Genomic DNA, 25,093 nt, shown 5'->3' with positions numbered 1-25,093 from the left:
GTTGTTATAATCCATCATTTTCTATCACTGTCATTTCCTAATTGTTGTCACTTCCATCAGGGTTGTTGCAGAGCTGGACTTTAAACCTTTATGTAGATGCCCTACATGCTGCATATCATAGTATAAAGTCTTTAAAATTAGAAATTCAGAATTGCCAGCATGTTTGGATCCATTAGAACTTGTGTGTGAAGATGTTGGAGAGTATGTTTGAGTTTTATACAACTTCCTCTCAAGGGACAGCTCCGAGCTCTGTTCCTGGGCCAGGGACAGCACCCAGGGAACGGCTGGAGTTGTGCAGGCTCAGGCTGGAGATCAGGGAGAGGTTCTGCTTCCCCCAGAGGGTGCTGGGCACTGCCCAGGCTCCCCAGGGAATGGGCACGGCCCGAGGCTGCCAGAGCTCCAGGAGCGTTTGGACAGCGCTGCCAGGGATGCCCAGGGTGGGATTGGTGGGGGGGCTGGGCAGGGCCAGGGGCTGGACTGGATGATCCTCTTGGTCCTTTCCATCTCAGGATATTCTGTGCTTCTGAAATTCTCATTTCTAAATCAGGCTTTCAAAACTAGGTGAACATAGCATCAGCTGCCATAGATTTCTAAACAAAAGTGCCATAGAATGGCAGGGTCTGATCTGTCACCGTTGGAGCAGTGGCTCCGTCCCTGATTTTATTGCTGCTGCCCACTGGTGTCTGTGAAAAAGGCACTGCACTGCATTGCACTTGGACTGCTGGTACAAAAATGTTCCTCTGACATTTGTCAGAGGTGTGTGAGCCCAGCCATGGTGACAGCAAGCTGCCTCTCTTCCTTTTATTCCAGCTCCATAGCAATTTCTCTTTCAATAGAACCTTAGTTCCTTCCCTCTGCCCTGCTCAGTTTTGCCCTTGGCTTGGTCCTGGCTGCTCTGCCTCTTCCCCATCCCCTGTGTTCCTCATCCCAGCTTGGCCTCACCCCTGCTTCACTTTCACCTTGGCAGTTTTTCCACTCTTGTTCTGTTGCCCTGGAATTCTTTTCTCATCCTGCCCCAACCCCTAAAAATTTCAACCATCTACAAACCTACCTCTATTCTAAAACGGACCCTCTTTATTCTGTCCAAGCCCAAAAAATGGATCTGAGTAAAAGATTTACCTTATTTCCACTTTTTCCTCATTTTATGAATCAAGAGACCTTCAAACTTTTAGAAACAAAAATATTTTGTTTTTGTAAACTGAATTAGAATGTTTTTTTGCTCATCAGGTCATACAGAAACACTTGGCATACATGAAACAGAATTGGCCAGAATTCATTACATTTAAAAAAAAAGCTGATTTATTAGTATGACTTACATCCTTTTTTTTTTTTTTTTTTTTGCGTAATAGATACAGTACTTTAAAAGATTTATTTTTTTCTACAATATTGGGTTAATAGCTAATTAAAGAATATACAGGCCTCAATTTTCTATGCAACTTTTTTGCTCACTTGCTTACCTGATTAATTTGGCTTTATTTGGGAGAGGTCTAGAAAGCTCAAATGCTTTTGTTTTTTTCCTCCCATTTTTTTGCATAAAAGATATTTTAAGGACCAAAAAAAAGGACTTCAAGCTAGTATCTACTATTAAAGGAGAAAAAATGCTAGTCAGAGACAGGTAGGATGCAGAAATACAGTTACTTTCTTTCCAGTTTGGAACAAAATAGGAACCTGGCAGGTTCTAACAGAAGTATGTTCAAGCACTGGTTTTATTGGTTGGAATGTACATTTCAGGGGTTTCTTCTGTTATTGTATCATGTATATGATGCAAGTTTTATGCATTTGTTCTATGATGTCATTTCAAAAATACTAAACTTTAGTTAAAAACTTGAAAAATTACAACAAGCTAAAAACTGATGGACAGTTTTAATGTTCAGTGTTGCCTGGCCTTTTTTTTAATGGTGTTTTTTTTTTTTTCCTTTTCTTCAAAACTGTAATTTAGCAGGCAACAACGAATTGTATTTCAAGGAAATTACATTTTTCAATAGATATCTGTTCTATCAATATTTTGCTTAGACAGAACTACTGTGTACATTTGTTATAAAAACCCAGGCAGCACAAACAAAATATGAATCACCTTCTGTGCTCCCAATACCACGTCTGCTTTGCATTGGTCTGGTACACAAAGGCTCCACACATTCAGGGTAAATGAAATAAAACTTGGATATCTCTGAACATGGGAAGAGTCTGATAATTGAGTCAAAGGATAAAATGTTGGAGAATTTAGTAAAAATATTATAAAATACAGCCTGGAAAGAAGCTTGTCCTGTGGTCTAGTGGAAGGTGTCCCTGCCCAAGGCAGAGGTTGGAATGAGATGGTCTTTAGGGTCCATTCCAACCCAGACCATTCTATGATTTTCTTTTTCCTTTTTTATTAAGGAAAAAAAAAATTGTTCATCCTCATTTCTAACCAACACACCAGTAATTTGTTTTCTGTGCTTGCTTAGAAGAGAAGAAACATTGTCTGATCTTTCTCTCACTTGATCTAAAGCCTCTCATAGGTTCACAAGCAGATGTATAGATGGATTTTTGGGCCTGTCCTGTGCAGAGCCAGGAGCTGAAATTCGATGATCCTTCTGGGTCAGCATAGTCTGTGATTCTGTGATTTTTTTTCTAATCCATCAGCTTTAAAATAAGCAGCACAAGCACTTTTTGATCCTTAGTTGCCATTCTGCAGTGCATGGTGCTTAAGGGCCTCCTCATTTTTAAGGTTGATGGTGAAATGGATTTACAAAGCTGGGTCATAATTGTAAAAATGGTCTGTAGTTTGTTGTATTCTACCCAGTAATTCCAGGATTGTGTGTCAGGGCCACATCTGGATGCATGCCTCTCCCTTGGGAAAGGGCCCAGGGAGTCTGGCTCAGCTGTAAGGCTTTGCTGTGGCTGGTGTGGGAAGGGTGGATCCTGGAAAGATCATCCTGTGTTAGCACCCAGCTGTTAGTTCCAGCAGCACTCACTCCATGCTCCTGGTGTTACTTTATAACTATGGTCTGTTTATCTGCAGTGAATTACCTTGGATAAAGCATGATCCAGGCACATAGCAAAAAGCATGAGCAATAATCTTTCTTCCTATACTGCAACTGCCCTCCTATAAATCACTGCCCTTCAGTGGTTTTCTCTGTGGAGAGATAAGATTCACTGGAGCAGGTTTTCCCCACTCATATCAGCAGAGATTTCATCTCTGGCAGCAGTTGATCATTTTCTTAATTCACAGCAGGCCTTAAAAACCCAGATCCAATATTTTGTGCCTCCCCAATGGTGCAGTTGTTTATCTGTCACTAAGTACGCTGTCCAATCCGCCTGGCATTAATAAAAATGGAGATTTACCACTCCTGGGGTGTCAGTGAGAGTCAAATCTCAGCAGGAGCAGCAAAAAAGGATTTCTGCTCCTATTTGCATTGGTGCAAATAAGGAGAAGATCAAATGAAGTCATAACAGCAGCAGTGCAAGAGCAGGACTGAGAATCATTTCCAGGCTTCTGTGAAACCACTGTGGGGTTGTTCCTATAATTGCCATAGCAGACTCATAAACTAACCCAAACTTCCCAATAACCTGTGCTGGCTTTATGGCAATTTCAAAAGATATTATTTCCCAAGATATTCTTTTCTCATTTTTAGAGAAATACATGTTTTATGTATATTTTATGGATCTGACAATGCATTCCCATTAAAAAGAGTTACAACACCATTATCATGAAAAGGAAATGGCAAATGTACCATTCGTTTTCCCAGGTTTATGACACTGCAGATCTTATTTTTTGGTTTTGTAACAAATATTTATCAAATTAAAATCAGGAGAGGGTTTTACCTCTTTGTTGTCTTGCAGAGACACACAACTTAGGTTAAAAATGTTTCCTCTTGAATTTCTGGGTTTGTGTTGCGAGTCAATATTGCTAGGATGAGACGGAATGTGATAAAATAAACTCACAAATGCATCACTCCCTCTTTTATAACTTCAAAGCCTGCATGGCAGGAAGGCCGTGAGTAGAAGTTTAAGGAAGGATTGATCCTTAGAGACAAACTGTGTCTTCCCTCAGTGGAATTTATGTCAAGCCCAGGTCAACTAAACACTGAATAGCATACGAGCATTTCACATTTTATTTTGTTTGTGGACTGTAAAAACTCTATAAATGTGTGATATCAGTAGAGTTCTTTCAGCATCATTACATAAAAATCAAGAATGAAAAGACAGTTTTAAGTATGACTTTTTAAAAAGAGCTGTTTGCTGTCTTTTCTTGTATTTTCTTGAGTGAAATCTTAAACCTGAAAGGCTGTAAGGTATTTTTTTACTAACTTCACTAGTACCAGAATTTGACTTCTAATACTTTAATTGGAACTAGGGAGACATCAAGATACAGTTACGATCCATTTTCAAAAATGATTGCCTGAAGTTAAGCACCTACAGCTTTATTCTTTCACATGAGTGACCTGATTTTCAGAAATGCTGGGTTTAGTGCAATTCCCATTAAACCATTGAGAACTGAGTATGTGGAGCTCACGAGAAAATCAGTTTACTTAAATGTCCAAATATAGATGCACTTGCCCAGCTTTAGGCACAGATACTTGGAATTTGACTTCATATTCTTCTGGTACTCTTCTTAGCAAACTAGTAATTTTTAAGTGAGTAAAACTAGTTCTTCTCAGAGTTTAAAAACAAAACAAGGAAATATCTAACAAAATCCCATTTCCTAGTTAAACTGGCATTTTCCCTCTTAAGTCCATTAGTTGTTAAGTACCTTACCAGTGTGATCAAGTTAGCCTTGATCTCTCACAATGCAGTATTTAAACACTTAAACTTTGAGATTTTGATAAGCTTTCATCATTTAGAACTGGTTTTGGAAGTGAGCTGTATATTACAGAATGAATTTCACAAGCAGTCTAATTGCAATGCAACTTCCATTCTAAATATGAAAATACCTGGTGCTGAAATACTATTAAAAAAGGGTGGAACACAATAATCCTAAGATTTGAAATCAGATCCTAGTGCCATGTCTATTAAAATTGACTGTGTTAGGCTGGAATGAGCTTGACTTCATTGGAATATATTTATTGTAGTGTATAAAGAGACCTCCAAATCAGAATATTTTTGGAAATTGCTTCTGATAAAGCACAATCCAGAATGGAATAGCTGATTTTCAGATAACTGTGCCATTCTCACTGTAGAAAAATATGTTCTTTTACTTTGATTGGAGAATTTTAACAGCGTGCTTGCAAAAGGTAGAGAAGTGATGAGAAACCGACAGTCTGGAGTCACTTTTCTGGCCACTCCATATTGTAATTGAGTCTGATACCATATCCCAGCTCACCCCATTGTGCCTTGCTATAATGCAGAACAGATGTAAGAACTGCCAGTGCATGCTGCTAGGTTCTGTAATACACAGACACAAAGGCTTAAAAGGCTTTTAAATAAATCCACAATTAGGATCAGTAAAACCCCTTGAAGTCAATTTCTGTTGAACCATATCAATAGTTTATCACTCAACTCCCTCTTTCCCTACCTTTCCTGTCAAGAAACTGAAGGCTCAGTTTTGTGATTGCGTTTCTTTTCGCGAATAATTAATTAGTAAAATAACTCTGATCAAATGGACAAACATAAAAGCTTTCCTGGTGATCTGGACCTGAGCTTTAAATCATCATCCTGCTTAATGCACCCTCAGAGCAATCCACTGCAGCTCTGTCTCCTTGTCAGGCTGCCTCTGGTTGGGCTGCAGAATTTACCTGGACATTCACATTTGCAAACTCTGACTGCCTGTCAGATGGAACTTGTTTTGCTAAAAATCAGTGATGTCAACCCATAAAAGAATCAGGCCTCCAGCGTCAGCAGTGTTTTATGGGAAAAGGTGGTGATTCACTCTGCTCTGCCCATGGAGCTGCTTGAACCATAAGCAAATAATTTGCTTGGTGAATCGTTCATACTTCGTTAATCTGAAATTTATTGGTAAAATAATATTATTCAGCCATTTTTTAAAATAACCACAAAGCCCTAATTTTTGTGTGCTTAATACATTACTGTTGAAATTATCATCAGTTACTGTGAAATACCATAGAAACTGTCCAATAAATGTGATGGATTGTGTAATTAACTCTTGATCAGCACTGATTTTCAGTGATGTTACCCAGTGAACCTGAGGGTACTTCATGACCTTCACACTGGGTATACAGCTAATTACTCCTTGGGCAATAATTATTAAGTTTTTTTTAACCTCAGTTTGTCATTTTGTCTTGTAAACTATTATGCTATTGAGCTTCTCAATCCATTTGGCTATAAAACTGCAGCTCTCAGAGGGCTCCCTAAATTGTCTCTGTGACTGTATGGATTACACCAACTTCATTAAGTAGATTACAGGGATGTCTGTTTTGCAGGTTTTCCATTGATCGCCACACTGACCTTGAGAGACAGTTCAACATCAACGCAGAGGATGGGAAAATAACTCTGGCAACACCCCTGGACAGAGAAACCAGCACATGGCACAACATCACCATTGTAGCCACTGAAACCAGTAAGTGTTTGTGTACTCTGACTGTTCTGTTGGGTTTATAATTGATTTTAAAAGGCCGTGCAGTGGAAGCTGTATATAATCCAGTAAAATAAAATGTATTGGGTGTTCAAAGTAGAGAATTTTTGAAAGGAAGCTTAATTTGTATGCAAGCTCCATTTCTTCTGGTTTTTACAACTGCACATTTTTTTCCAGTGAATATGGTGATAGAGATTTTGAACAGATAGGTGAGTACATATGTACAGGGTATGCAGGATAAACATTAAAAAACAGTTTAAAAAGCCCAAACCAAAGCCTTATAATTAGCTATATTAAGACAGAAAAAATTAAAGCTTTGCTGTGTAGAAGTAAATTGAAGGCTCAACCCAGACATTTTTAATTCTGAGTGCTATTATGTTTCAGAGCCATAAATGATTAAGCACAGAGGTAATGTTGCATGAAAGTAGTGCTGTTGGATACGTATGGATGAGTTTACTCACTCCCAGCTCTCGACAAGAACCTGCATTGTTCAGGTCCACAGAGCCCTGGTGGCTGCTCTGCACATCTGAGTCAGGAGAGCTGCCCTGCCTGGCAATACGGGTCATGGATTTTAATCAAGGAGAATTCTTAATTAATTTGGAGCTGCTGATAGGATCATGCACGACAGTATAATTTATTATTCATCTTAGCACTGTATTTTAGACAATGGATTTGACACAAGCAAAGGAGCAGGTGGGGAATGCGGGGCTGCCACCCTGTGTCGTGTCCTGAACTGGAGCACACAAACCCTGGAACTCTGTCCTGCCCTCACTGTACAGGCAGAACCTGCTTTGTGCACACACTTGAGCCAGCACTGCAGGAATATCTATCCTCAAAGCCTGGTGGAGAGAACTGGGTGATGCTTGTCCCACAGATCTCTTTTTTGAAGGATACAGCATTATGGTACAGAGCATTTGAAGCTCAGTTTCATAGTATTGCAGCTATGAACATAATAAATTGGGGGATAAAATATGCTTATTTGGCCCAGTTTTGCTGTGTAATATTTTTCCTGTGGTACTTGTTTTCAAAAACAAACCTGTTAGGAATCTGTGACACACCTAAGTCTGAGTGCAAACCAAGCTCCCAACTTCCACTCCTTGTACCCTGTGTTCCTCTGACCCACCTCAGTAATTCGGGGATTTCGTTGCCAGTAGTGCCAACAGTGCCATGTTACTGTTCCTTCTTGCAGCCAAACCATACTTTAATAAATTAGCTGAAATACTTTCTGCTTGAAGGGAAGCCAAGCCACAGGGAATCACACAAGGAAAGAAAGGAAGATCTGGTTTCATTGGGTATATTTCCCCAGGTTAATATCTAACCAGTTAATAATTTTAATGTTTTTAAAGGAAAAATACTTAAAATTTCCATACTAATTTTCTCAGCTCGTGAGATTAACCAACAGCATGGAAAGCACAATTCTTAGTTTATGATCTGAAATATTCAGATGTAAAGTGAAGTCCTTTTACATTTTGTTTCCTCCAAAAAGTCAAAAGGGAACAAAATAAAAGGAATAAATTTGCAAGACACTCCTCCAGTTTATTTTTATATCTCCCTTACATGTGTGTGTCAGAGCAAAGTTGCCAGAAGAGCACTTTACTAAGCCACACAAAAATGAAGTCTGCCCGTTGCATTTTCAGTTTTTTAAAACATAATTATTCTCAAGGATTTTGTAAGAAATCAGCCTTGTCATTAGACTTCATGGGAGCCTCAGCATCTACTGCTATTGTAAAATTGCCTCTTATCAGACTGGCTATGAAAATAATAATGCCAATCTTGTTCTAAGCATTTATGTTCCTCCTGATGGCTTATTTTTGCATTCCTAATATATTTATTTGACATTTACATAAAACAAGGGCTTAATTCCATAGACTACTCTCTTTGCTTATTTAAGTGAAATTATTTTTAAGCTCCTCAAGCAGAAATTAAATTTGCTTATAGAACTGTCAAACAGGGGAAAATGGGCATTTTTAGGTTTTTTTTCCAAGACAGTAATAGGCAAAATCTCTGCTGTAAAATAACAGAAATCTGTTGGAGGCAGACACAAGCAGCAAATGCAAATACAAAGAGTGTCATTACAACGCCTTCACTGACAGTCTTATTAATGGACTGCTGATCTCTCCCAGGAAAATAAATGTGTTGGAATTGTTCATGCAGGAACATTTCCTCTTCCTGGGCTGGCTGCTTCCCAGGGCCTGTGCAAGGCTCTCCCCTCCATCTGCAGGGCAATGACCAGACCATTTAATTGCCATTAAATTTGCTTACTCCTCATAAGCCATCAGACTGGATTTTTATTTCTTGATTCCCAGCATGGTAGATCCTAAATATGCCCTGATTTAACAACACTTTCATAGATAAACACCAACTTTCTCCAAACCATAATTCACTATTTCAGAGCTTTGTGCTGGTAAGACACCTGCAGCTAAATTTGCGCTCTGAAGTGAGGTAATTTTTGGCAGTTTCCTGCTGTCATCATCCCCCAGCCACTGTCTTAGGTAGGAATCTTCAAAGACAGGAATGGAGCATTACTGCTTCTGCATTTTCTCTTGAAATAGGGATGAAGATCCTCAGACTTGTTGATCTTTTGAAAAGTGATCAGATTTAAAATGTGTGTGGATAATTTTAAACATTCTTAATCTGAGTGGTGGAAAATATGAGCTCAGCCTTCTCACTTCTAGCAAAACTAGGAGGAGAAACAGAAAAACATGAGCCAATGCTGAAAGTGGCTCTTTTGTGGGTATACTTGACAGGCAAAAGACCAGTTTGGAGGTTTTCTGTGGGATTTTTGTGGGGTTTTTCATTTGGTTGGGTTTTTATTTAGAAGAGAGAGATTTTCTGTTCTTATTCATAGACAAGTGTCTGGCCAGTGCTTGTTCAGAACAAATTCATGCTATTGGTGACAAATAGTATTGTATTCAGAGACCTGTGCAAATTAAGACATCTTGGATGGTGCTGTTTCCCTCCTTTACTTTCCCATTGTTGACAGACTCTTTTGAAGGACTTTCTGGTTTTCTTCACCCTTTGTTTTCAGGGAGTTAAACTGGCCAGCCAGACTAAAGAACAGCTGCTTTGAATGGCTCTCCCTCAGACATTTGCTCAGACTTTTGCATTGCCTTTATTTTCTGGTTCCTGAAATGCGTGGCCAATGCACAGAGCTTTTGCCTCCTGTTTAAATCCCAGTAACCACGTTGCATTCTGCTTGTGTTGAGGGACACAGCTGGTGCAGGTAGCTTGGTTTGCAGGCTGCAGGATGATTTCTGGGTGGGAGCCCAGAGGGACAGGAGGATGTGACCTGTGACCCTTTGCACGACAGGGGATCCGATGACGAGTGGCACAGCTGGGTGAGGAACACCCAGAGCCAGCGCAGGAGCCCAGGGCTCAGGAGGAAGAGCAAAGGCTTCCCTGTGCTTGGGCTGTGAAGGGCTAAAAGCCCAGGGATAAAAGCCTTTGTGGGGGTCCCTCTCAAAGGCACAAGCTCGGGCTGTGTCTGTGTTACTGTGCCGGGAATAAATGGCTTTATGGAACAAGAGATCTGAGACTGCTGAGTGAAACCTGGGCTGGAACCAGTGAGGAAACCTGGGCTGGCTGTGAGTGGGGTGTGGGGAGTCAAGAGGGAACCTGGAGTCACTGCTGGGTCCCATCAGTGACAGCATGGGAGTATGACTGACAGAGAGTCCCATCAATGGTCACACTGGGAAGTTCCCTTAAGAGTTGTATGCTCACAAGAGCAAATTCTTCAATCTTTTTGTGGTTACTAAAGATGAAACCATGCAAAGAGCCATCTGTGGAAAACAATGAACTGAATGAGATTAACATGGTACCAGGTGATGTTTAGGTGATACAGGTGATATTTAGGTGCTGGTTTCAGTATTTCAGATTTAGTTATAAGTTTCCCTTTAAACTCCTTCTGCAGCTTTGGTCCTCTCACCTGCTACCCCTACATCTGTCTACTCCTAAATATTCCATATATTTTGCACATTTTTCCTATTGTGTGGTTTCTTACGTCTCTTTCTTATGTGATCAAATTAATTTTTGCCTCTTTGTTGTTCAACATTTTTCCTCCCTGGTCTCCTCTGTGCTGATAAATTCTGCCATATGGATTTTTAAGAGAAGATAATATTAGAAAGAGATTTGACATGTTTGAAAGATCCCTCTGAAATGCAGGCTTAGGGTGTGCAGAAAAAGTACACTCATGGCAAGGGTGAGACTCAAAGCTATTGAACCTGTGAATTGGTTCTTAAATTTTCTTTCTACATTGCCATTCATCCAGGTTTACCCTGCTGAATGGAAAGGAGCAGGAATATCCAGGTGATGACAGGCTGGAGGAAGAAGGTCCACTGGCAAAAAGATTCCCTGAGAATGAACCTTTGTGCTCTGTGGATATAAAGGGTGAACGTTGTCACTGCCTCTGGACTCTAAACACTGAACTAATGAGATTTCTCATTAGTTTGTGGTGTAGCTGAGACTTACATGAACTTGAAGTTGTAGCCAAGGTTGGGAGGTTTATTTTAAATTTAAATGCTTGAGAGAAGAGGGATGAATACAGTCTTGCTTTGTAAGTCAGGGTTGATAGTGCTGCTCATGTGTTTGAGCTCTCTGGAGCTATATCCTGAACAGGAAAGGAATCTGGGAGCATGTGCAAGGATTTTTTGACAGCCTGAATTGCAGTGCAGTAAGAATGAATGATCAAATTACAGACGTCTCTTTTGGTGCATCTTTTTTGTGTGTACAAAGGCTCATCACATCTTTGGTTCTTTGCTACTTGCTTGAAATGAATTTTCTACCATTCAGTAAAATCTAGTGAAGTCAGGATCCTAATAGTCAGATGCGATCCCATTCTTCTGAACCCACAAATACGTTTTTTCCTTGTGTAGATTACAATTATAGCTGTAACTCCTGCTCCCATTGACATGCTTGTGTTGCTGGCATTAACTGGTTGGCAATTTTGCTAGGCAGTGAAGCAGAGCAGGGTTCAGACTGGGCTTAACCTCCTCAGTATTCTCCCAGTTTCTTGCACAGGTTTTGCAGCACTTACCACGTTACATGTTGTCAATGCTAGTCAGAGGAAAAGAAAATCAAATAGCCATGACTTATTTATTAGACCATTTTTGCTCTAGATTCTGAATGGAGCTCAGAATCACTGATCATTCAAGCGATCAGATTGCCAGACATGGATAAGGCATGTAATAATTAAACTCTGTCCTCTTTTTGCCTCCAGCTCCATGGATTTCCATTTCCATTTTCTAATGGCTGGAACAGCCACCTTGCAGGTACTTTCCCAGCACACTCACTATGTAAGCCATCAATACTAAGGAAATGCCCTGTACTTCCATCATTGCTGGTCAATTGATATAACAACAGTAGTAATAAATGGAGAACTGGTGTAGTTTGAAACCAAAGCAAAGACTTACCTCAGAAAAGCTGGTTTAACTTAGCTTAGAAAGAAATTTATTAGCAACATAATTTGACTGCACAACAGTCCTCTGATTTAAATATGAATGTCCTGATATTTGCATACGCATGCCTCCTAAACTGAAGCTGAGATCTGCTTGAGATACAGGATTCTAGTGAATTCTTTGGAAACAAAATATACTGCAATGCCTTCATTATTAGCAATGCTTATCTGAAATTCTCTTTTTAAAAAGTGAGGTAATCTTTTTCCCCAGAATATGTGTATTTCAGAGTAGAGCTTCCTTGAATAATACCATAGATTTCAACAAGTAAAGACTTCTAAATATATTCCACTTGGCAGGCTCAGATTTGTGACAAACACATCAATAAATAACAGAAAGCCTGGCTCATTATCTTTAAAGACAGTTAAATGATGATCCCTTTAAAGTCCCAAAGCTTTCCTTCATCCGATGAAGCACTGAGTGGACTACTCAAGGTTTAATATTTTCCTCCAAGCTGTGTTTTGATCATTTGCAGCACTGGATTCTTCTCCCTCTTAGGCTGGATATTAGGAGAAATTGTTCCCTGGGAGGGTGGGCAGGCCCTGGCACAGGGTGCCCAGAGAAGCTGTGGCTGCCTCTGGAAGTGTCCGAGGCCAGGTTGGACATTGGGGCTTGGAGTACCCTGGGACAGTGGAAGGTGTCCCTGCCATGGCAGGGGGTGGAACAAGGTTAGTTTTAAGGTCCTTCCAACCCAAACCACTCTGGGATTCTGTGATCCTCACACCCTGCACATCACACTCACAGCTGTACAACAGAGCAGTCCACTGGGGAATTCCAAAGCCAGTGCCTGGGCGAGGATATTTCTCGTAGCCTGGAGCTGTACTTTTAGCCAAGTTTTAAATCTCTGAGTGGAGGGTTTTAATGGAATTTCTGTTGTCCTTATTCCGCAGGCACTGCAGTCACAGAGAGATTATTTTCATTGTGATTTGCTGCTTGATCAAAGGATTCTTGGCACTCAGCCCCACATGCCAAGGAAGCAGTGCTCCTGTGGCAGCCTCAGCCCCCTGCCCAAGGACTGGGCAAAGCACCAGAACTGCCACAAGCAGTAGAAATTCTCATGAATAATTATTCAAAACAAGAGGTGGAAATCTAGACAAGATCTTGAAATCTAAATGGCAATTTGACCGCAGTAAATATTTTCCAGGCCCAGAGCAGAGGAGTCTCAAGGACAAAGCTGTGGGCTCTGTCTGACACAGGTAATTACCCACACCAACGGCATTCTTTGGAAATGAAGAAGTATGAGGCAATTTTGTCACCTAATGGGAAAGGGCATAAAGCCAGAAAAGCTCTATATGGTTTACTGAGAATATAAATACAGTAATTGAATCATCACCCAGCACATGCACTGCTAAAGTTACCTATATTGTGTATTCCCTTAAAAAATCCAAGGACACTAATTAAAAGGGAAGAGAGACATATTTCTTCAAAACAAGCCTTCAGCTACAATGTACTTTTTAATGCCACAAATACCTTTGCTTTCATTATGCTTTCATTTATTTAATTTTATTTAGCCTTTTATGGTAAAAATAACTACAGGCATTATTAGCAATAATTTTAACATTTTCGGGAGTAACTTTGGTACATCATATAATTATCTTTAAATTAGGGCTGAGTAAATTTCAGTAAGTTTGAGAAAGAGAAGGAAACAAGACTTTATGGAGGTTTAAACAAGAGGAGCTCAAGAATATTAACCTTTTCTGCTTGACCCTTTTTGCTCTGGTTTAGTGGAACTCAAGCTATATAATCCATCACTTTTACACTGAAACACAGAATTTACTAAGGTAGTCTTTGTCCATTTGCACATAACTACAGGGCTACACAGAGCTCCTCCGATCCTGATGGGTCGCTGCCATTGGGCAGTGGAGGGCTGGTGCATCTTGTCAAGCCAGTTTTCAGTTCTCAGCTGTCAAAGTGTATTTAAACATAGCACAAAATATCCCATTAGCATTTCACACAGCTCAAAAATAGCAGGAGAGGTGTTCCACAAAGATAATAGCATGGCAGTGGCCATATTATGAGGAAATATGAATGGGAAGGGAGTGTGCTTATGAAACAATTTCTGTATGAAATGGCCTCAGTAGCTCAGGAGCAAGCCCTGAAATTCAGGTATGGGATGCCAAGTAGAAGTTGGAGGCCTCTGATTCCAGAGGGAGGCATGGAAGGCAGCTGTGAATAAAGCATCTGAGTAATTCAGTAAAAAGAAACAAATAAAAGGTCAAAGAAGGTAGTAAACATCATTATGGCAAGGAAAAGGAGAGAGATTTGCAGGAACAGTCTAAACTGTATTTCTGTTTTCTGGGCATTATAAATCCAGGCTAGACATCAAGTTCCAGAGTGGCAAATACTCATTTCACAAAGACATACTGGAGTTGGAACACTGTTCAAAGCTTAAAACACAAAAGGTTAGGGCATTAGGTGGTGTTTTAGAAAGAAATAAGGTTTCCTGGGGCACAAAACAGGGAAGGATTCAAGTAAGGAGTACAGGCAGAAGTGTACACGACTAACTAATGAACAGAATATTTTGTAGTTACTTTGAGGAAATCTGGGGGCTGGTTAAGCTGACCATATAGATATATATAGATACATAGATGAGATGTAGATACATACATGTATTAGCAAAGTAAGTGCATCTTTACCCCGACCAGCTACCAACTGGCCATCTGCACTTCGAACATTTGAATTAGAAGTTTTAAAGAAAAGAAGATTGATCTTAGAATTACTGTGTGGAATTCACCTCATTTGAGAAGCTGAGTTCATCAGTCCTGAGCAGAATGGGACTATCTGAAATCTCCACTGGTTTTTCTGCTTGAGAGCAGGTCAGAGTAGAGGTTTGTAACTCAGTATAATTTTAGACAATCTTCTTCAAGCACATTTCTGTCTAGAATAAAGACTCTGAGCGGCATGCTCTGAGTTTCTGGCAAAGGTGCAGGGCAGCAAAAATGGAACTATTTTCTGGCTGAAGAACAAAGGAGATGATATTTTTAAAGGTGCATTCTAATGAACTAGGGAGGTCTTTTTTGCTTATTGCTGAAGGTATGCAAATAAGAAGGTTTGATGCCTAGAACCTGATTCATATCCAGGATATCGAGCAATATTTTATCTGTGAAGGAAACATAAGAGTAATTAAATTGCGCTATTAAGAAAATCAGTCTCAGAAAGGAATATGAGCTCTAAAAGTAATGACATTTAAATACTTCTATAATAAATTCTGCTTTAATAACAATTTTTATTAAAACATTTTGATGTTTTGTCTATGAGTAAGGGAGGGATTTCATTTGAGCTATAAATTATTTTACTTCAATCATGAAATCATTTCAAATAAAAAAACCCAAATATTCCAGACAACTTGTTCTCAATCAGTCTGCTTATTGTTATTATTATTGCTGCTAGTCATTAGAAAATTTCATAGCTAATTATAATTGACAATAAGACCTTGCATATCTAAGTCAATATAAGATTTTAATATTCATGATGTATTAGCATATTAATAATATAATTGCTCTAAAGTGTGGGCCAGATTCCTGACTGTTTTATGGCAGCACAATTCCTTTGTTTCAGCTGGAATTGAGAAACAAAGCAGGAAGTCATGTCCTGGTACATTTGTTGTGTCTTAAAAGTTTTTCTTAATCAATTTCTTTTCCTGGTTGTTCACTGCCTTATTTTTGAGTCAAATTCTTTTCTGTCATTCAAAGACACCATATTATTTTCTGGATTTTTTTTTTTTTTTTCCTCGTTGTTATATTTAGAAATTAAAACCTGTTACTTCCTCACAACGATTTAAGGCATTGCACTGCCTCGGAAAATCTGGAATCCTAGTTAGGCTTGTGGTGCTGTGATCCACAAAAGTATGGATCCAGTGGTATTTCATCACACTGTTATTACTCTAGAGTGTATAATGAGAATATCAGAAAGATGATTCTGAGATTCTTTGTTTTCCTTCTTTCCTTCTTGCTGGTGCATGCCACAAGGAAATGGAAAAACTTTGATCAAAATCTTTTAGTGGGCTCTGACTTTTGCTGAAATGCTGGGTCTGTAGAGCAATGCTTCCTACTTGCAGATGCTTCCAGAGATCACAAATGTTGTTTTTCTACTGCTTACTCTTGAAGTGAGGTATCATTTGCTCATCTGTTTTATATTTGTTTGTTTGTTTGTTTGATGTGCTTTGACTTTTTGCAAAAAAATTTAACTGTAAAACTTCAAACATTTCTAGGTTGCCATTTCTTGTAGTTAGCAAGTGCTAAAACTTTAGCTGTATTTTTAATTTTTGGGGTCGTAATGATTCCCCATTTCAATACATAACACAGTTAATTTACTGAGTGTGACATAACTGCAAACTTCCTCCTGACTGGTGTCCTCGTTAGAGACAAATAAGGCTCAATTACACAGTGCTTTATCACAAATACAGGTTGTTTTCTGCCAGAAGTTGTTTCAGTTTGGTCTCTGGATAGATGTGTGGGCGGAAGGATGTTGGCAGTATTGGGTTTTTTTATCATTTTCCCTTAAGGATTTACTTAGGATTGGTGAATAAACTGGAATTGCTTCATTGTCATAAACCTGACATGACTTTAGCAGTTTCCAATACAACCCGCTCAAGCAGCTCTACTAATACTTTATTTTGAATTATGTATTTGTTTACTCATATTGATGTGTCACACATATCTTGATTATGTGTTACTGTGAATATACAGCTCACTGTGGTCAAAATTAGATATGCAGAGCAGCCTCTAAGGACATGCTGTTTGCATCCAGAGCTTCTGTCAAGAGACCCATAGTTTTTACTCAAATATTGCAAAGATGCTACAATATCTGTTTAGAATGTCCATTCCAACCCTTTCCAAGCCTCATCCCGTCCATTTGTTCCCCCTGCTTTCATATCCCCGTTTTTCTCTCCTAGTGCATATCCCATGCATTCACATAATTCCAGAATCACTGGGGTTGGAAAAGAGCTCCCAGGCCACGGAGTCCAAGCTGTGCCCCATCCCCACCTTGTCCCCAGCCCAGAGCTCTGAGTGCCACCTCCAGCCCTTCCTTGGACACCTCCAGGGATGGCCACTCCAAACCTCCCTGGGCAGCCCCTGCCAAGGCCTGAGCACCCTTTCCATGGGGAAATTCCTGCTGCTGCCCACCCTGAGCCTCCCCTGGCCCAGCCTGAGGCCGTTCCCTCTCCTCCTGTCCCTGTTCCCTGCGAGCAGAGCCCGACCCCCCCGGCTGCCCCCTCCTGTCAGGGACTTGTGCAGAGCCACAAGGTCCCCCCTGAGCCTCCTTTGCTCCAGCCTGAGCCCCTTTCCCAGCTCCCTCAGCCTCTCCTGGGGCTCCAGCCCCTTCCCAGCTCCGTTCCCTGCCCTGGACACGCTCCAGCCCCTCAGGGTCTCTCTGGCCATGAGGGCCCAGAACTGGACACGGCCCTCGAGGTCCCTCAGCAGTGCCAGCACAGGGGACGGGCACTGCCCTGGTCCTGCTGCCACCCCAGGGCTGGGACAGCTCAGGTGCCATTGGCCTCTTGCCCACCTGGGCACCCCTGGGCTCGTGTCCAGCCCCTGTCCCAGCACCCCCAGGCCTTTCCCACCAGCAGCTTTCCAGCCCCTCTGCCCCAGCCCGGAGCATTCATGGGGTTGGTGTGACCCCAGGGCAGGACCTGGCACTTGTCCCTGTTGTCCCTCACACCACTGTCCTCAGCCCATGGATCCAGCCTGTCCAGATCCCTCTGCAGAGACTTCCTGCCCTCCAGCAGATCCATGCTCCCACCCAACTTGGTGCAAACTGACTGAGAGTCCCCCCAATCTCCTCATCCAGATCATCCATAAAGATACTGAACAGCACTGGGCTCAACACTGAGCCTGGGGTACATCCCTAGTGCCTGGCCCCAGCTGGATGTGGCACCATTCCCCATTTCTGGGTTGGGCCATCAGCCATTCTGTAATCCAGAGAAGATGCACCTGTCCAAGCCGTGGGCTGCAGCTTCTCCAGGAGAATGTCATGGGAGACAGTTTCACAGGCTTTGTGGTGACATCCAGGTAAATACATCCACAGCCTCCAAATCACTCTTGCATGCAGTATGTGTGTTCCATGCAATGAGTACTCATGTTACTCAGTACCTGCAGCATCTCCTATCCCTTCTAGAATTTGCTTTTTGGAGCACTTGCTGGTTAATAGGAAGTGGTGACATCAAGGTGGAGTTTTCAAAACATAAACATTGTGATTAAAGCAACCCAGCACTCAGAGTGATTTGGGATAACCAGAGTTTCTGGGTTGTTGTGTTTTTGGAAGGGTGGCATGAGGGGTGGGGGTTGTCTTTGCTTCCCATTCCCCTCCAGGCCCAAGGTGGATATGAATTACTTTCAGCATCCTCTACTCCCTCCAGGACAAACTTAGAGCTCGCTCACTGTGGTCCATGTTCTCATTCTCATTGCAGCAGAGGATAACTTCTCCTCTCTCATCCTGCACAGCTAAATCTAAATAGAACAGGATGGTTTGACTTTCCCTTATAACCAGGGTTGTGGTAGAACAGGCCCTTTTCACACATGTGAACTACGTTTGAGGGGATGTTTTGCTTTTCTGATCTAGTCTCTCCTTTCCAAGCCCTTTTGATCCCTCTGTGCATTCAGACAAGACAATATCATGCAAATACACCAAGCAAAATAAGATACTTCTGCAGAAAATTACAAACCTTTCCCAGTTTTGCAAATGGATCTTACAATTCACGGAGTATCAGAGATAATTACAGAGTAACTATTTGTGAGGCTGCTGAATAACTGCACAGCTTCCTGGCATGAAAAATAGCAGAGAGGTTGCATTTGAATGTCGAATTACGGCCTGACCTCGGATGAGCAAAATGAGGGCTAACTGATTCTATCAGTATTAATTGTACCTGTATGAAAGGAATAGACTCCCTGTCTTAAATTTGGTTTTATTATCAAGTTTTATAAATCAGTGTCAATCCTTTGAAGTTAACAAAGTACCCAGTTGAAATCCCTGATTTAATTTAAGGTATATTTATATTTGAAATCTTAAATTATTTCAAATGTAGGAAATGATGAAGTATTGGTACTTACAGTAGCAAGCAAAAAACTGAGTGCAGGGCTAGGTGGAATATCACTGATAAAAACAAGATCCATTTGGTCTTTTTGCAGGCATGACTTCATTTTCTGCAAATTTTATGTAGTTGGTTCAGATTCTGATTGGTTCTGGGTTATAGGAAATAATTTTAATGTCTTATGTGCATTTACGTGCAAGTAAAAGAAACCCCCACAGAAAAAGAAAGTAAGTGAAAACAGGACCTGAGGAATATGGAGTATTTAATTAACATTTTCCGGCATGGTGTGTGCACATATCAAAGAAATGTTATTCTTTTTTGTTTTGTTCTGTTTTGATACGGTCAGCAACCTGAAAGTAAAGTCAGTGCCTTAGTCCCAAGTGCTACATCTCATATATTGATTAAAGGTAGGTGAGTGTGGCCTTCCTGAGTCACCTCTTTCCGAATGGAGTTGCTGAACTTTGGGAACCTCTTAACTCCAAATTCAGCTTTGAAGAGGTGGATGACATTAAACACTTCTTGGTTAAACTTGTGACAGTCTCTCAGTGAGGAAATAGAAACAGAGTGTGACAAAGCTTTACTCTTGCCTCATTCATCCTTCTGGAGCCCACAACGAAATAAACCCAGTGAGCGACTGAAAGGAGACGAAAATTCTCAACTCGGTTATTATTTTTCTCCCAAAGAATGACTTAAGGAACAAACCTGAGAAATATGTTCCACATCTTTTCCTTTCCGCGCCCCTCCCACACACATGCACACACAGAGACTCGCCACAATCTGTGCTCCTCCGGCATGCTCCATGTGCTGAAAGAAATACAAATGGAATAATAATTAGGAGGCAGTGTTTGTTTCTTGTCTTAGCAGCTCCTACAGGAACCTTGCTGCTGGGTACTGATATGTTTATATTGCTATTTAGATAATCCAGAACTTCTCATCCTTTAAAAATACAATCATTTCATTGGGGAATCTATATCTTCCCTGTGAACAATTCTGCCTGGGTTTTTAGTTTGATTGTTTGAGTTTTCTCCTAGCTCAGAAATAGCTTGTGTTCTGGTATTTTTAAGAGAAATGCTGGCTGGCAATTACTGCTGTCTTCCTGGAAATTTTGGAGTGGGTTTCAGGCACTCAACCTCTCTTGAATCAGATCATTACCCAGTGCTGCAGACAAACGAGACCAGAATTTGGTGCATTATTTGATTTCTAGAGTTAAGCTTCAACATAAATAAAACCTCGATTTCACAAGAGCATCTGTGTATCTAAGGATTTTTTAAGTCAGATTTGTCAGTTTTATGCGGCAGAAAGATTGTTATAAGTGGTGGCATTCTAGAGGTAAAGGATTGCCTAAAGAAAACAATAACATAAACTCTAACAGGAGAAATAAACTTGTCCTGAGGGTGGATTATCTTAATAAAGTCATCAGATAAAACTTTGATAAAGTCATGGGAACTGGCTCTGTTAAAATACAACTTAATAAGTTTGAAATATAAGGGATGTAAACCAAGCGCTGTTGTTTTTATTAAGTCAGTGATTCAGATTTTGTTTTGATTTCTTTGTTAGAACTAGGACTTCTCTACTTCTAATTCAAAGTTTTATTATGGTAGAAGTTTCACTGAATCAGAGAAGCATGAAATAACCATTTCCAAACCATGTGGTGGTAATAATAACAATAACAATAATGATAATATGAATAATAGTAACAATAAAAGATGGATTATTTTCTAGGAAGTTACTTTCTATTCAGGTACTTAATTTTAGGTAAAATTCATGACAGCTAATGACTTTTTAAAAAGAACATCGAAGTGATTTTGGATGATTTAATTACCTAAAGGGAAACTTGACTAAACTGGATTTCTTTGGGTAAAATAAATTATGAAGTTCCTTTTTGGCCTCAATAATTCTCTTTATCTCAAAAACCATTGTATCAGTCAAGGGAAGACAGGGGGAAGTGTTTTAAGCAAGCTTATGAGGACTTTAAGTGTTCATGGGAGTTGAAAAGCAGCATTATATTTTGTTAGTTATGGCACAAGACCAAAAATTATATTTGTAAGCTCTAGTTACTCCTAGTAGGACTGGCTGTGTGCAGTAACAGTGTTGACAACACTCAGTGCTTTGTAATACAAATTTCCTACAATACATCTCAGTCATGCAGGGCTTTTTCCATGAAGGAAGAAAAGTGTTGATTCCAATAACAAGTGGTAAAACATGGGGATGTAGTCTCCAAAGGTTCAGGTTTGGAGACACTAAGTTGCTTGATAATGTTTGTTTGTTTGTTTGCTTGTTTTGAATTGGACTTTGGTTATCTGATCTGCCTAGTCATTTTGGTATCAAACTCTGCTGCCTTTTTAAACCCTGAGTGGGTTTCAGTGGGTTACTCAGCAAGCTGGGTATTTCAAGCATTTAATGTGCCAGTAGAATCTTGAGAACTGGGGAGAAAAGCAGAAGAGCGTTTTAGGAGCTTATAACCCTTGTAAACCTTTCAATATTCATTTCTTAACTCAGATGGATTTTCCATTATTTTTGGAAGGTTTTTTTTTTTATCAACCCCAGCTAAGTTCCACTAGGGTTTTTTTTTTTGCATTGAGTCTTCCTTTCCTTGGATCTGCCTAGATGCTCCTTTCTGTGTGTCTGTGTTCTGTGCTCATCTGGGTCTCACTGCTGGAGTTCAGAAATGTTCTGTGCTCATCTAGACACAGAGTCCCCAGATGATTTACTAAGTCCTTCTGTGCAGACATAGCTTGAAAAGATTTTTATTTAACTGGACTCATGGAAATTTTCTCAATAGTTCTTAATCTTGCTCCTCAAAGTGTTAAATTTTCAAACAAAGCTGATGCTTTTCAAGTGACAGCCCTGATGATACTTTTGCAATGCAAGATTCAAGGTAGGTCTTTTTAAACTGTGCATCACAATAAATACAGGTGATAAAGCTTTTAAAACTCTGATTAGTTCCTTAGAGGGTCTCTAACTTTACACTTTTTTTATGATTTTGCATAAAATAGCTGATTGGAAGTTAAGCAATCAGTCTTGCTGTCTACCTGGTACATGCAAGAGCACTCAGTCTCCCTTAAATCTACTGACTGAGAGGTTTATTGGGAAAAAAAAAAAAACAACAAACCAAACAAAACCTCCACAGTGATTAAACTCAGTTTTGTGCCTAGTTTAGAAAGAACTGACTGTCCATTCATACAAAGGAGGAGAAGTTCTGAATGTTGAATGCTGATCAGTGAGACACCCAACAGCCTGAAGGGCAGTGACCATGGTGTATTGGCAGTTTGGGATCAGTCTGGATCCACTTCAATCCCTTCCTACTCCCAGTTCAAGGATTTGGTGCATTGCCAGCAGAGCTGAGTTTAAACTTGGACATCCTCTGTACATGTTTTACCACCGAGAATCTGCAGACATGAAACGTATGGAAATGAACAGATGGAACTATCTCATCCTGGCAGCGTTTTCAACCTGGGTTTGCTTAGTGAGGACTCATTAATGTGTTTGAATAGGTGGGCTCAGGGTGAAGGAAAACACATAGCACAAAGGGGAATTTCACTGGGAAGTTTGGGATGACAAAATAATGCAGTGTGTTCAGGGTGGTGGGCAGTACAAGCTGTAGATACGTTTCCCTCTCTATCTCTCTCTTTCTCAGCAACAAAGTTCACCACAGTCACAGGAGCCCTAAAAGGCAGTGGATATCCCCTTGTTTGGAGATTTCCAAACCAGCTGAGTCTCTCTTGTGTTTAGTAAATTAATTTTTTAAATGAATTCTCATCAAGTTTCTAATTATAATATCTTTAAATTTAATGTTTGTATTTCTGATGAAAGACAAACATTTTGGGGGCAGTCACAAGGGACATGAATAATTTCTTTAGAAGCTTTTCTAATTAATAACATTTCTCTGTAATGTCTTAAAATTTGAACTGCCATCATTTCATTAATTTAGATAAAAGTAAATCTTTACTGTTTAAATATGACACTAGTGCTGAGAATTCTGATAAGCTGGAGATTCATTGTCTGTATTTTTATCAAATGAAGATTAAAAAAAAGTGTTTAAAATGTTTGGGATTCATGATTTGCATATTATCTTTTATTTGGTTTCAAATACATTATTATTTCATGGCATAAATGTTCACCCCACCTGTTAATCAGTAAGATCATAAAATACAAAATAGACATAAATACTGCTCATACAATATTTTGGTGGGTGTTTCTTTTTCTTCTGTAATATGTTTCTTTCCATATTAAAACTTTTGAGTCTTTAAGATGGAAAACATTTAAATTGTGATCTGTGGCAGTCTTCCATATCCTAAACAGGAGGAATTTTAATATTTCAGACAATCCCAGGAATATAAAGTCTTTTATAGCACTGGCATATTTGAGTTTGTTTTTAAAATTGTTATTTTTATGTCATTTCAATGTCAGTAGAACAACTGAAATTTGCACATTTAGATTTGTAGGTGGAGCCTCTCAAATTATGGATGTGTTTAGCAAACAAGGAGAAAACACAGATAGAGGGTTTGATTAGGTCACAACACAATTAACCTTGGTGGGAACCACAAAAGCCACAGTGTATATGGTGATTCCACCTTTAGTCATCTCTGTCACATCTCTGTAGGGCTGCCACCAGTTGCTCCCTGTGCACTGGTGGGGCCTGATTTTCCTGTACTTTGTAGTCATTTGTATTGAGAAGTGCACTGAATATTGAGTATTGTCATTGCTGATGATACAATGTTGAATTCCGTGACTGGAAAATGATATTCACTGAGAGATGGACTTTGAAACTAGGATTGAGCTACCTGTGGAGGTGTGCATGGGCTATGGAACAGCTTATCAAACTTTTCGAATCAGCTGGTGACCTCAGTTTAAACTGAATTCACAGGTTTGCTCTTTGGGGAGAAATAATCTAAAATACTTATAAGTAGTCTCTAAGCAAATCAACTATGCTGAATTGAGAGAAAGGCACAAGCAGCTATCTCTGAAAGCTATTCAAAGTAAAAGCAAACTGTTGGTTTAGCTTTTCTTGCCTTACAGCTCATTCTACTCTTCACAGTGATAAGCAATTTTATGCAAAATAGCTCTATATTATAAATGAGTCATTACTTCAGCGAACAAAGAAGTTCACAGGTCATGGTTTTGGTCAGAGGTAGATGATCAAAGTGCTTTAATAGTCCAAATTACTGTCTAGTTTTGCCTCTATCAGTCTCCCATCCATCTTTTCCCAATGCGGGTCAGCACTTTAACCACGTTTGCAATGAAGAAGTAATAGATGTGCAGTCAGAACAATTAATGGAGTAAAATGTGCTGTTCTCTGCCAAAGATAAACAAAGAAATAAATCTCTGCTGTTTGCAGCCTTCCCTTTTCCCTGTATAATGGACTTTATCAATAAAACAATACAAACTTCATCAAAGAAAAATCTTACCAATTTAGACCAAGAAGGGTCTTCATTGAGCTAATCTCCAACAAATGCTGTTTGCAACAGGGACCTATTTATTCTTTTCAACCACAAAGCCCTGGCCATCCTTCTTTATCTCCTGCTCCAACTCCATGATCCATTACAGATGAGGCAGCCCAATAAAGCAAGGGCAGGAGACAGGAAGAGCATGGTGACTGTGCAAGCACTGCTGGATTTAATTCCCAATTAAATATGCTTACCTTTGGTACTTTGATATCTTTCCTTAGGGAACCACAGCCAGGTGTCCCGGGTGCCTGTTGCTATCAAAGTTCTCGATGTGAACGACAACGCCCCTGAGTTTGCATCAGAGCATGAGGCCTTTCTGTGTGAGAATGGGAAGCCTGGACAAGTGAGTATCCCAGGTTTTATGTGGTGTGTGAGACTGGGCTGGAGTTTCTCCCTGTCACCTTATAGCATCTTTATTCCAAAAATTTGTGCCCATGTGTTCATGCTAACAGCTCTTAGCATTAACCTAAGATAAAACCATGATCATTTTCTGTGGGATGTCTCTTTATATATAAACAAACTTTTTTCCCTTAAAGCATAGTTTTAAATTAAAGGTGAGTACTTCGGGGCAATATCATGAAAAAATCCTGAGTGTCTTTAAGCACCCAACATCACACTCTGTGTGGTGGAGCTCAGCACTTCATAAGTTCAT

The 25,093-nt window shown here is 40.0% G+C and overlaps 1 protein-coding gene across 1 annotated transcript in view; it reads left to right on the top strand.

The window, feature by feature from the left end:
* The window catches only part of CDH8 (cadherin 8), a 151,350-nt gene that overhangs the window by 92,061 nt on the left and 34,196 nt on the right, over positions 1–25,093 (top strand). Inside the window, exons 9-10 of the mRNA XM_048316836.1 lie at positions 6,360–6,496; positions 24,663–24,784. Of these exons, the coding sequence (XP_048172793.1) occupies positions 6,360–6,496; positions 24,663–24,784 (259 nt within the window). The remainder of the gene's footprint in view (positions 1–6,359; positions 6,497–24,662; positions 24,785–25,093) is intronic.

This window comes from Corvus hawaiiensis, chromosome 12 (assembly GCF_020740725.1).
Source record: "Corvus hawaiiensis isolate bCorHaw1 chromosome 12, bCorHaw1.pri.cur, whole genome shotgun sequence".
Classification (NCBI taxonomy): domain Eukaryota; kingdom Metazoa; phylum Chordata; class Aves; order Passeriformes; family Corvidae; genus Corvus; species Corvus hawaiiensis.
The sequence above is the reverse complement of the archived record's forward strand: the minus strand, read 5'-3'. Positions and strand labels throughout refer to the sequence as shown.